The sequence below is a fragment of the Aspergillus versicolor genome (assembly GCF_001890125.1).
Source record: "Aspergillus versicolor CBS 583.65 unplaced genomic scaffold ASPVEscaffold_2, whole genome shotgun sequence".
Lineage (NCBI taxonomy): Eukaryota > Fungi > Ascomycota > Eurotiomycetes > Eurotiales > Aspergillaceae > Aspergillus > Aspergillus versicolor.
Window position 1 is genome coordinate 536,782 of NW_024467525.1, and position 12,465 is coordinate 549,246.

At 51.0% G+C, this 12,465-nt stretch overlaps 3 protein-coding genes across 3 annotated transcripts; all 3 read left to right on the forward strand.

The window, feature by feature from the left end:
- Positions 1-3,478: 3,478 nt before the first annotated feature.
- On the forward strand, positions 3,479-7,163 carry chsF (chitin synthase CHS3; the record flags this gene model as incomplete). Its single annotated transcript, XM_040816716.1, has 3 exons — positions 3,479-6,174; positions 6,229-7,034; positions 7,084-7,163. The coding sequence occupies 3 exons, from the start codon at positions 3,479-3,481 to the stop codon at positions 7,161-7,163; spliced, it is 3,582 nt and encodes a 1,193-aa protein (XP_040663668.1).
- A 1,600-nt stretch (positions 7,164-8,763) lies between these two features.
- ASPVEDRAFT_123502 (WD40 repeat domain-containing protein) lies at positions 8,764-11,097 on the forward strand (the record flags this gene model as incomplete). Its single annotated transcript, XM_040806086.1, has 2 exons — positions 8,764-9,604; positions 9,656-11,097. The coding sequence occupies 2 exons, from the start codon at positions 8,764-8,766 to the stop codon at positions 11,095-11,097; spliced, it is 2,283 nt and encodes a 760-aa protein (XP_040663669.1).
- A 518-nt stretch (positions 11,098-11,615) lies between these two features.
- ASPVEDRAFT_79584 (uncharacterized protein) lies at positions 11,616-12,263 on the forward strand (the record flags this gene model as incomplete). Its single annotated transcript, XM_040816717.1, has 2 exons — positions 11,616-12,038; positions 12,126-12,263. 2 exons carry the CDS (start codon positions 11,616-11,618, stop codon positions 12,261-12,263), a joined length of 561 nt encoding a protein of 186 aa, XP_040663670.1.
- Between the last annotated feature and the right edge of the window lie 202 nt (positions 12,264-12,465).

Genomic DNA, 12,465 nt, shown 5'->3' on the forward strand with positions numbered 1-12,465 from the left:
TAATGGATTTCCTTAATCTAATGTCTCAGTGCCTCTATACCCAGCGCAGGACATTCTGCTGACAGCCGAGCACAACCCCGCCAGTTGCAGGCTGCACTCGCCGCAGCTGGACTGCATGATTTCCTGCAACAGCGCACTTCTGACTGTCCTGTATCCTGCAAAGGGCGCTCTTTTCGCCGGGCACCAGCTGAACCCAAATACGAGCAGGTACATCCACCGGCGCGGCACAGTGGGCACCGGCCTCGCAGACACAGGAGTTCCTTCGTGTATCTTCTCCGTCTCCCCACTTTCCCAAACTGCGTGAGGCTGAAAGTGACTTCAGATCACACCAACCTTGCGGAAAATGACCTGGTCGTGCTACACTGCTTGTAACTGGCAGACTAGATTGCACAATTGCCCAAGCGAAGTGGCTTGCCGAGAGCCCCAGACTGAGCGCTGTCTGCTCCTCTCTCACAGCCTCTCTATTGGCGGGCGTGAATTCGGTGCTGAGGCGAAGAGGTACAAATCTCGCCCCCGATCTCGTAAATGTAATATCAAGATGAGGGGATGAGCAATTGTGTCCTTTGTCTGTCCGAAAATATCACGGATGAGGCGAGGTCTCACTCGAGATGATGTGTCTGGTTGCTTGGACCGGCCTTATGCACGTTGGTTCTAAATATAAAACAACGCACGACTTGGTAAGTATTACTTGAGTCATGAGATACAATCATTTTCTTCACCAGCAGAATAATAGTTTGGGTATCTTCGTTAGGCTCGTCAAGACAGTTTTTCTGAACGGGTGTGCCACTCCAATCTAGATAAATTAACAGAACAATTCAGCCCCGCATTCAAGGGCGGGCTGGAGGTGTCCGGGAAGACTGGCAAGACTAAGCGCGACTTGCAGCGAGTGAGCATCAGCCACATTGTTCCGGAGGCCTGGTCGGTCGGTGAGATATCTATTCGGAAGAGAAAACCCGGTGGTTTGGTGAGCATCGCGAAGTATTTATTCTTAGAACGCAAGGATACACATCCATGGTTGACCCAAAGTTAATAATACGTTTGAAAACTGCAGTTCGCCGATCTATCAAAGACAACCTGGCAACGATAATCTGACAAACACGTGAATCTCCATCAGGTTATTCTGATACCGAAACCATTGATCCTATCTAATCAGATAGAAAATATTTGGTGTCGGTGGAAGTGGACTAGGCTATATATATTAGCTCACAATAATCCTTATATGGCGCATTAAATGGTCTAGGAATTGACTTTACAACTCTGATAGCTGCAAAATAGTTGATTCCCAGTTTGACATGATCATGTTATAGTTACAAGGGGCCAGAAAAAGTGTTAACTTGTTTTGAGCTTGCGATCTTCAACCCCAGGCCTTGATCTTCGCAAGGCTAAAGCAAAAGTACACGAGGGTTTTGAACGAAGCTGTCCACTTCAGATCACCCAAAACTAACAGTGGAAATTGCAAGATTATCCCTGACTCGGGCCTTATAATGATGAGCGCTAAGTAATTACCAGCAAAAGGGGAAGGTTCCTGGATTTGATGTGGTCTTTGAGCTCGGGGCCTGTGATGCTCCCGCCCCTTTCACTCCTAGTCCTGGCCCTACCGCTATGTCCACTTTGCGATCATGACAGCCTCAGATCACTTCCGTACCAAGCAGGAGTATTTCTCGTGCCCGCCACTGCTATGATTACGATTGCCCTTGATATTGTCAAAAGAGTTTGGTCACTCTCGGGTTCTTGCTGTGCGTGAATTAGCCCAGAGGTATTGGCTCTCCGGATACAACAGGTTTCGAGTATATTGGGGCATAAATCAGTGGCAAGGGAACAATGAGGCCACCAGGAGCATTAATTGTGCATAAAGACTGCAGCGGCCGCCCACTTAGCATCGAGGCGAAGGGGCGTGAAGCCCAGCATAATCTAGCGGCCAGTAGTCTGTGATTCCATTGGCGACTTTCGAAAGAGTGTCTTGAAAATAGCATATCACCATCCCTTTGGGGTTAGCTGCACTATCAGAACGCTATTTTCAGGGAGTCCGGTCTTCCGAGACTCTCCGTGCGCCGATTCCTGCCATTTGGCGAGGGTTGAACTGGAAAAAGTCCCGGCTGCCCATAAATTGGACGCGTCTCATGAAGTTGTGATGTCGATTGTCGACTCGCAAGAAGTGGACCTCGGAGATCGGAAACATCTCAAGGTTGAAGATGGATCGGAACAGAATTGATGCCTCAGGTGACAGATAGAACCTTAAAGTGCAACATCTCAGCGGAACTAAGCCCTTTCCAGGAAGGTTGATTAAGGTTGACCCAATAGAATCGCGGCAGAATAACTCCCGGGTGGAGGCCACACCCCTTTAAGCGGGGCCATGCGCCTAACCCCGGCCATGCGATTGGTGGGGTGGGCGAAAGTCTGGATTTATTATGATTGATTTTCATCCGCCCACCCCGTCCGATTGCCCCTAGCGACAGCCCGTTTGTGCCTGGAGACAAGATCGTTTTCTGCTCCTTCGCTCGAGGTCGTCGCTGAATTATCATCGCAGATTTTCACATCTCGTGGTGCCTTAAAGCATCTTGGCTCAGAGATTGGGTTGCCACGTCACGGCAGTTTCAGGGTCGAACTCAGACGCTGCCAGGTGCCACTGGGTGTGGTCCTCGGGAACTTTGTATGCAAGTGAATAAGCAGGTGTATGTCCGACGTTCAACTGCAGTCAAAACAATCAGTAAACAAGCGTCCCAAGTAACAGTAATTCCACACAGAGTAGATTTTTGACCCATAGACTGGTTCTCGTGCGAGATAACATTTGGTTACGCTGGAGTAACCAAATGTGAGACAGGCTAAGGGCGAGAGCTGCCGCTTTTTCTTTGACCATCTGGGCCTCAGGGACTGGCGTGACCTCCGCATCCATCTTGGGTCGTCGCCGTGCCGCTGATTCTCTCTCCTGCCTTCACCACTCTTCCATCCGTTACTGTTTTCGTTTCGCATCCTCGTCTGTTTCAAATTTGCTTACTGTTACTCTGACGAGAGCGGCTCTTCTTCCCGACTCATCGACTTCAACGCTCGCTTTTGTTTATCGCAAGTCGTTCCGCTGTTTTGCCTGCGCTTGCTTGTCTCCGACCGTCCTTTTCAGCGCTTGACGACTTCATCCCCAGAATATTCTTAGATATTGCTTTACCCGTTTAATTATTTAATACGTTGCGCTCTCCGAATTTTGGAAAATCATCCCGACCCCGCGCAAATATTGGTTGCCCACATTCCTCGGGAGGGGTCCTTCAGCCTACATTCTCAAGAAATCGCTGACATTTTGCAACCGCCTATGCTATTTTGAGGTCAGTTGGATTACGTTACACCGTTCAGAAGGAGGTTATGCTCAAGTGCTGGAGTTCTGGCTGGCTGGAATTGCGATCGTTCCCTGCCATATTTCAGACGAGCTTGCATCCGTCGCCTTGATACACGGTTGCTGATAATACCTACCGATTGAATAGGCGTCACAATGTCTTTGCCTCAGCGGCCGGGGAAGGCATCCCCGCGGAGGGAGGAAACGTCAGCATTCCGGGAACCCTCGCGGAGAAGACGGCGCGAATCCGATACACCGGGGCCCGGTGAACCCATGCTGAGTCCGCGACATCACAGACATCATCGTTCGCATAGTTCTCGACATCACCAGGATATAGATGAGGAGCGCGGGATCGATAGTGGGGTTAGGCGCAAGAAGAGTCTCGTGAAACCGGAAAGAAATCGCATTGATCCGAGCCACCCAAACTACCTATACCACCAGCGGACCCAGAAAATGCCTACGTATAATTCGATGACGGGGACCGAACCGTTAATGCATGAAGATGGGGAGGGTGAGACGAACAGTACTCCGAGTATGGACTCGAGGCGAAAAGATGCGCTGTACGGTGCGCAGGGGAATGTCAACAAACCGATGGAGAGGGTTCCGACAGCGTCACGGCACCGATCAAAGAAAAGGAAGACTTCGAGAAAAATATCCAAGCGAGAGGCCGCAGCTGAAAGGAGAAGACAAAAGGCCATGGAGCAGGTACGGCCTCCCAGTCTCTGGACAACATACTGTTCGGTGATCACATTCTGGGCACCAGATTTCGTCTTGAAGTGCTTTGGGATGCCACAAAAGGCTCAGCGGAGCGCGTGGCGAGAGAAGATGGGCCTTATTAGCATCATTCTTATGATCGCAGCGTTCGTCGGTTTCCTCACCTTCGGTTTCACGGCTGCTGTATGTGGAACTCCGCCCACCCGGTTGAAGGCCAATGAAATAAGCAACGGTTATATGATATTCCAAGGACAAGCGATTGACCTGTCTGGGTCAGAGCATCCTGAGGCTGCCGGCATACCGCGAGATAGCAACATTCTCTATGACCTCCCTCACAAGTATGGAGGCCAAGATGGAAGCTTTTTCTTTCAAGAGGTGAACGGGGATTGTAAGGGCCTAATTACATTGGCCGATGGATCCGATATCCCAACCAATTCCGATGGAGATCTTGGTTGGTATTTCCCGTGCGCCCCATTCAATCAGGATGGCTCATCTGAACCCAACCTTACAACAAACTACTATCCCGGCTGGGGTTGCCATACGTCTCGCTCAGGCCGGAGAGCTTTCTACAGCTTGAGTAGCTCTGGTGATGTGTATTTCACATGGGAGGACACGAAGAATACGAGCAGAAACCTTGCAATCTACTCTGGGAATGTTCTTGATCTAGACCTCCTGCGATGGCTCGACACCTCTCAGGTACAGTATCCGGCAAAATTCGACCAGCTTCGCGAAAATCCCGATATCCGGGGCGTCGATCTCACCTACTACTTCCAAACCGGCGAGGACAAGCAAATCGGCAAATGTTTGTCCCAAATAATCAAGGTCGGAAGTATTGACACCGATACGGTGGGCTGCATTGCCTCACAAGTTGTTCTCTATGTATCTTTGATCTTCATTTTGTCTATCGTGATCGTCAAGTTCGCCTTTGCCGTCATCTTCCAGTGGTTCCTAGCGCCTCGATTTGCGGCCCAGAAAACCAGCATGGGCGCAGTCGATTCGAGAGCTCGAAACCAACAGATTGAGGATTGGTCGAACGATATCTACCGTCCTGGCCCTCGTCTTGCAGACCACACTCCAGGTGACCGCATGAGTAAGAGGGCCAGTTTTCTGCCAACGACTTCTCGTTTCTCTAGTCCCTATACTGTGAGCAATGGCGGGAAGCAGAAGCCTCAGTGGGTAACAATGGCGAGCCAGAATTCTACCACCCGGTTAGTCCCTAGCGGTACCACTCCATCCGTCTATAGGCAAAGTCACAACGGTAGCGGTACCTTGAGCGTTGAGAACCCTCGATTGAATCCTTCTGCCAGCCGACAAAGTTTGGTACCAGACTCCCGTTATTCAACTGCCATACCGGAATCCGAGGGCCTTGGATCATCTGGTTACATACATGAACTCGTCGTTCCTCAACCGCCCCCTGACTGGCAACCATATGGCTTCCCTCTGGCTCATGCAATGTGCTTGGTTACGTGTTACTCGGAGGGTGCAGATGGAATCCGCACCACGCTAGATTCTATTGCGATGACGGATTATCCAAACAGTCATAAATCTATTGTTGTGATCTGTGATGGTATGATCAAGGGTAAAGGAGAGGAGTTCTCAACCCCTGAGATTGTCCTTCGCATGATGAAGGACCCCATCAAGCCTCCCGAGGAGGTTGAGGCATTTTCCTACGTGGCTGTGGCTACCGGTTCCAAGCGTCACAACATGGCACAGATCCATGCCGGATTTTACGACTATGGAGAGGATTCAGTAATCCCGATTGAGAAACAACAGCGCGTTCCAATGATGATTATCGTGAAGTCCGGGACACCAGCCGAATCGACAGTAGCGAAGCCCGGAAACCGAGGCAAGCGAGATAGTCAGATTATTCTTATGTCGTTTTTGCAGAAGGTCATGTTCGACGAGAGAATGACCGAGCTCGAGTATGAGATGTTCAACGGGCTTTTGCACGTAACTGGCATCCCGCCAGATTTCTACGAAGTCGTACTCATGGTGGATGCGGACACCAAGGTTTTCCCGGATAGTTTGACGCATATGATATCTGCCATGGTCAAGGACCCCGAGGTAATGGGTCTGTGTGGTGAGACAAAAATTGCGAACAAGACCGATAGCTGGGTGACCATGATCCAAGTGTTTGAGTACGTGCCTTATATTCCCCCAGACTGTCTGATCTGATGCTAATAACGATGCAGATATTTTGTTTCCCACCATCAGTCGAAAGCCTTCGAGTCAATTTTCGGTGGTGTTACCTGTCTTCCAGGTTGTTTCTCAATGTATCGAATCAAGGCACCAAAGGGTGGCCAGAATTACTGGGTGCCAATCCTTGCAAACCCGGATGTCGTCGAGCATTACTCCGAAAACGTGGTCGATACCCTGCATAAAAAGAATCTGCTACTCCTGGGAGAGGATCGATATCTGTCGACTCTCATGCTTCGAACGTTCCCCAAGCGCAAGCAGATTTTTGTGCCCCAAGCAGTCTGTAAAACGGTTGTGCCAGAGAAATTCATGGTCTTGTTATCTCAGCGTCGTCGTTGGATCAACAGTACCGTTCACAACCTGATGGAGCTGGTCTTGGTTCGCGATCTGTGCGGTACCTTCTGCTTTAGTATGCAGTTCGTCATCTTCATCGAGCTGGTCGGAACCCTTGTACTTCCAGCCGCCATTTCATTTACGATTTACGTCATTGTTTCCTCGATTGTCAAGAGTCCCGTTCAGGTGATTCCATTGGTCCTGCTTGCGCTCATTCTTGGACTTCCCGGAGTTCTCGTTGTCATTACAGCCCATCGACTTGTCTACGTGTTGTGGATGATTGTCTATCTGATTTCACTGCCGATCTGGAACTTTGTACTGCCAACGTATGCGTACTGGAAATTCGACGACTTCAGTTGGGGTGATACGCGAAAGACAGCAGGCGAGAAGGACAAGGGCCACGAGGACGGCGAGGGCGAATTCGACAGCAGCAAGATTACAATGAAGAGATGGCGAGACTTTGAGAAAGGTATGTCTGCTGGCAGTGTTTGAATGGAATGAGTGCTAATTATATCTAGATCGTCGGTTAAAAATGCAGACGACATGGCAACCTCCCGTTGGACACAATATGCCTTACGAGCCATTCTCTGAGTATTAGCGTTGGCAATATTCCTTTCTAGCCTTTTATTATTCGACGACCTGACGTGATTTATATTGTGATTCTATTATTATTATTTTTGGATATAGCTAGCATTTACTGTGTATTATGCCTATAGTATAGTGTCTGGGGAGTTGTACGGATTCCCTGGTTGACTCAGTCTCTGGAACATAATACTACCAAGAGCCACATGGTTTGAAAGTGAAAAATGCACACAAGTATGTAGTACGAGGTAGTCAATACGTACGATGTACCAGTGACCACAAAACTTTGTTATCACAGTTCCTTTTCTCCCATCTCTATTATGGCGGCAGACCCAGCGAACAACCCTTGCGACAGCGACGATCGTCCCGCCAGACGTTGGGCGGCGACGGCGATTGTGCAAATGACGCGCGACAAGGCGGACCAGTGAAGTTAATTATTGATTTCATGCAGCTTATTGACTCTGTACCCAGTGCCTTTTCCAAAGGGTTAATATTTACCACTATTTACTATTATTCTGCTCACAAATCCCGGTGGTGGTGTGATCTGACTAATACCCAGTGCTCAATCCCATTGTTGGCTCCGTTGTGAACTTCGCCCTCAGCTCGCTCCGAGTCTCCTGGCTCCAACATTCTCCAAATCTCGAGTCCCGCCCACAACTCCACGACGGTCAGATCTCTCTTTTCCTTTCTCAGACTGGCCGGCAGATCATCGCTTGCTGCGTGTGACTACCTGAGACGCACGTTGTTCTCGCCATGCAGCATTTTACTAAGATCGCCTCTCCTCTGTCACTCTTGTCCTGCTTCTAATCCTCGACTTCCCCTCCCTTCTGCACTTCAGACGCCGCGAGTCGGACAATCCTGGACCATTTGGTTGTTGTTTTTTTGTCTGCCTCCTCTGCGATTCCGCTATCGCTTCTCCGCTTTTGCCTCCTTGCGCTCTGACATTTCGGCTGCGTCTGACATACTTCTTGGCCCCTCGCCGGGATCATCCCACACCTAATTGGGCTGCGCTGCCAACATCCCCGAGCAGGCAACGCCTCCTTTTTCGAGAATAAATTTCCAGAGCCGCAGCTTCGCGTATTCGTCCAGTCGCCGGCCCAACTTTTTTTTTGCGACCCCCCAAAATCGGCATTATTGCGCTTCCCTCGTGTGGGGGCGGTGATGGAAGATAGGCTGCGGGGTGGACAACGGTTGTTGCATAGCCAAGAAGATCCTTGATCCTAAACGAGGCAACGTGGACGACCCTCGGTGCCAATCGCGCTGTGTCTCTCTCGCCCACCTCGTGTACCCTTTCTCTGCCTGATCACTCGGGCGCCACCTCGCTTTTCCTTTCCCCGCGCGTTGTGCAAGGCTCTCTGAGGTAGTTCATTCCTTTCGTCGGCAGCAGCCAAGCGCTGCGCTCGGCGGCCGGAATGCCTGGTGAGCGTGAGCGTGCTTTTCAGCCTTCTTCAACGTCCACATCCCACCTCTGGTCGTCTTCTGCCAACCCGTCGGGCCAACATTCGAGTGATCGGGCGACGCCGTTAGCAGATTCGTCATCATGCGACGCTCTGGGATTACCCTTTCAGCCTGAACCCTTGTCTTTCGAGGGTTCTTCTCGGTTCCATCCTCCAGACATGGCTGCGGAAAACGAAGGTCACCTTGCTGGCTCCGATGCAACTAACCTCCTAGAGCGGCATCGTCCGGAACAGTCCACAGAGGATGGCTTTGATCGCATCTCATCATCTCTGCATAACCCCTACGCTGGCGAGGCACTCTCCGCTTTTATGTCGGTCCCTCATTATCCGGACGCCACCAACAGCAGGACGAGTATTCCGGTATCTGAAATAGTCAATGCAGTTATTGAGCCGGGGAACTTCTTTCCCCACCAGAGAACATCGTCTAGCCAAGATATCCCGGGATCTCAGATATCCCCGCCGATGGATCTATACATGTCCGATTCGGAGATGACCGATGCGCTATCGGAAGCGGGCGGAGTACCTCTGCACGATTACCAGATGGATCAGATAGGATCGACTGGGTTAGTGAACCAGTTTGTCTATGGTGCTGGCTCTCTGCGTGACTATATCGGGGCTTCGGAGGGCACCGAAGAAGATAGTGGAACGGATTTTGTCATGGAACCCGAGCCGCCATATACATCTCAGCGGGAGCCGGTACCATTCACGACATTGGAGGATGAGGATGACACTCGGAAGTTTTACTTGGACGGCGGCGACGACAGTGATTATGATGCCGATCCTCATCATACATCTGACGATGACGGTCATTCACATGCATCGGAGGTCGATCTGGACGATTTCTATCGGCCGCCGGATTATACGTACGGCTCCCAAGAATCCGGGGTCGATCCTTCTTCTAGCTATGAGGAACATGCAAATTCTTTCTCTGATCTTGAGGATGTTAACGGTGACCCGACGGCGGACCCGCACTTCGCGGACTCTGTCATACATGGAACTAGTACGTATTCAATCGTATTTGTCTTGCTTGGTTGCTAACTTTCTACGGCAGCGCATGAGAGAAACTTTGATATCGCTCAGTTTATATCACAATGGCTCTACCACTCATCGACCGCTTCCATACCAATGCTGGGGCTTACACCGCCAGTCCTGCCTCAGAATCCTTTATCCAGCATCATCCGGTGGGCACCACCGGCGAAAATCACTCGACCCAGTGGCCATACTGGGGACTTTTACGATATCCAACAGATCCCCTGGTGGGACAAGTTACGAGTCAAGCGCGCAGATGCACGTCATTTGCGCGACCAGTGGTATACATCGTATCATAATCTCCAGTACCCTCGGCAGCGACCAGGTGCCCGACTCCCAGAGGAAGAGTTCTACTTTCAAGGGAAAACCATGCATACAGGGCATAAGGCGACAATCGAGCACTTCCAGCTCCGCAACCTGATGTCCGTTCCCGCGTACAATACTGTCCATTTCGCCCATGAGTCGAAGCTGTATTCGTGGGTTCCGGCTTACAATGACTTACAATGTTTGATTGATTTGTCAGTGCCTACTGTCGAGTCTGGGTTTCAAGGTCCGGTGAAGATATCCACAACGAAAACAGCTGTAGGCGTATCCATCGCCGGAGGCTTTTTCGGAGAGTATGCTATACGGGCAATGGGTGCCAACGACAAGGGGGTGGAGGGCTTTGTTACGACAAACCGGAACGGAATCACCAACCACATTGATATCATCCCGAGTCGCACGAACCGCGCGCCTATCGGGGTTTTTGCCTCAAACGACCAGCACGTACGGACGTTAGATTGCGAAACCAACACCTTCCTCAGCGACCATGCGCTGACGCATGCGGTAAATTGTACTTCTACCTCACCGGATGGCCGTCTGCGTGTCATTATTGGCGACTCTCCAGATGCCTGGGTCGTCGAAGCGGATACCGGCAGGCCGGTTCATCCTCTCCGCGGCCACCGCGACTTCGGTTTCGCTTGCGCATGGTCTCCGGACATGATGCAGATAGCTACAAGCAACCAAGACAAGTCCGCAATTATTTGGGACGCTCGTACATGGCGCCCACTCCAGAAGATTGAGTCCGACGTAGCAGGCTACCGGTCTCTGCGATTCTCCCCGGTTGGAGGGGGTCCGCGAACCCTGTTGCTCTGCGAACCGGCAGATCGGATTGCTATTGTGAACGCGCAGACATACCAAACCCGGCAGGTGCATGACTTCTTTGGCGAGATTGGAGGTGCGGACTACTCGCCTGATGGAGGCACAATCTGGGCAGCCAACACGGACGAGCACTTTGGTGGGTTCATGGAATACGACCGACAACAGTGGGGCCAGCAGTATGGCCTGCAACAATCGCCCAATGAGTGGGTTAAGGAGTCAGATCTCGATGAAGATGAGCGCTGTATCTTGAGCGAACGAGAGCGGCGATCGAGGTACTTGTGGAACCTAAGCGACAAGGAGCACGATGAGCTCCTCCTTTTTTAAATTTCTATATATCTTTTGGTCACATTTACATTTTTTTTTTTTATCCCAATCATTGGGAATTTGCAGCATTTCAGCGGAGATACCATACGCACTTCATATATACTGAATAAACATACCTGTACCTATGAGACAATAGCAGGACGTACCTGATTACCTGACAGATTTTCTTTGTGGGAGTGTGGCTCAAGTGACGTAGCTGTGCTCCCCTCCTGTGGCTGTGCGGTGCTGGTTGCTGCCCAGATAGGAAGAGTTATTTTTGCCACTGCTGCAAGCCCTGGAGTTCAGCCAATAGGAGACCCGTAGGCCCGATCTTGCTGGATCCATCTGCTCTCAGCTGCCCACCAGCAGCCACAAACCCCTCCCCCTCAATCTCATACATCCAAATAAATACTTAGGCAGCTCACCCACGTCCCCCCGATCTCAAACAACCTGGAATCCATCTCATCTTCTCCTATCAATCATCAATTCCATCCATTGAAATCTCAACCCTACCTTTGAAGAACAACTCACCGACCAAAATGTCTTTCCAAAACATCATCGCCGGTGCCGTCAAGGACCACTTCAACCAGGACTCCGGCCACAGCGGCAACCAGGGCGGCAACCAGTTTGACCTTAACGGCGCTGCCTCGCACGCCTCCACCCACTCCTCCGAAGACAGCTCCCTGTTCTCGCAAGCCCTCAAGTTCGTGCAGGAGCGCAACTCCGGCAGCGACCACGACGTGGACGAGGAGCACGCCGTGAACTCGCACCGGCGCTACGAGCAGGGCGGCAACATGGACTCGCGAGACATGGGTGCTGGTGCCGCCATGCAGGCGCTGAAGATGTTCAACTCCGGCAGCGGCGGGGCTTCGGGTGGTGGACAGGACAAGAACGCTTTCATTGGCTTGGCCATGGCGCAGGCGAGCAAGATGTGGGAAGAGAAGAACGGCAAGGGAGAGGCTGTGAGTATCATCCTACCTAGTTTACCTACGGATGTGTTATTACTGTGAGAATCGATGGCTAACGCATGGTTGGTTGTGTTTCTTTAGAGCGGCGACAAGCAGTCTGCTGTTAACCAGGCCGCCGAGATGGCCTTCAAGATGTACATGAAGAGCGAGGGAAGTGGGAGCTCTGGCACCGGTGGCCCCTCGGGACTGATGGGCCTTGCTAGCAAGTTCTTGAAGTAAACTGGCTACCGGTTTACTTGACTGTGATACCATGGTTTTGGGTGCTGGGTTCGGCCTATATAGCCAGCTACCTTGAAATTGGACATATATCTTATCCTTTTACTACGAATGAAATTGATATCTGATAACTGAATGATTCTGCATGTGATTGTTGTTTCCTTTTCCTCAGTGGAGTGAACAATGTGGCTGCTGACTTGGATAT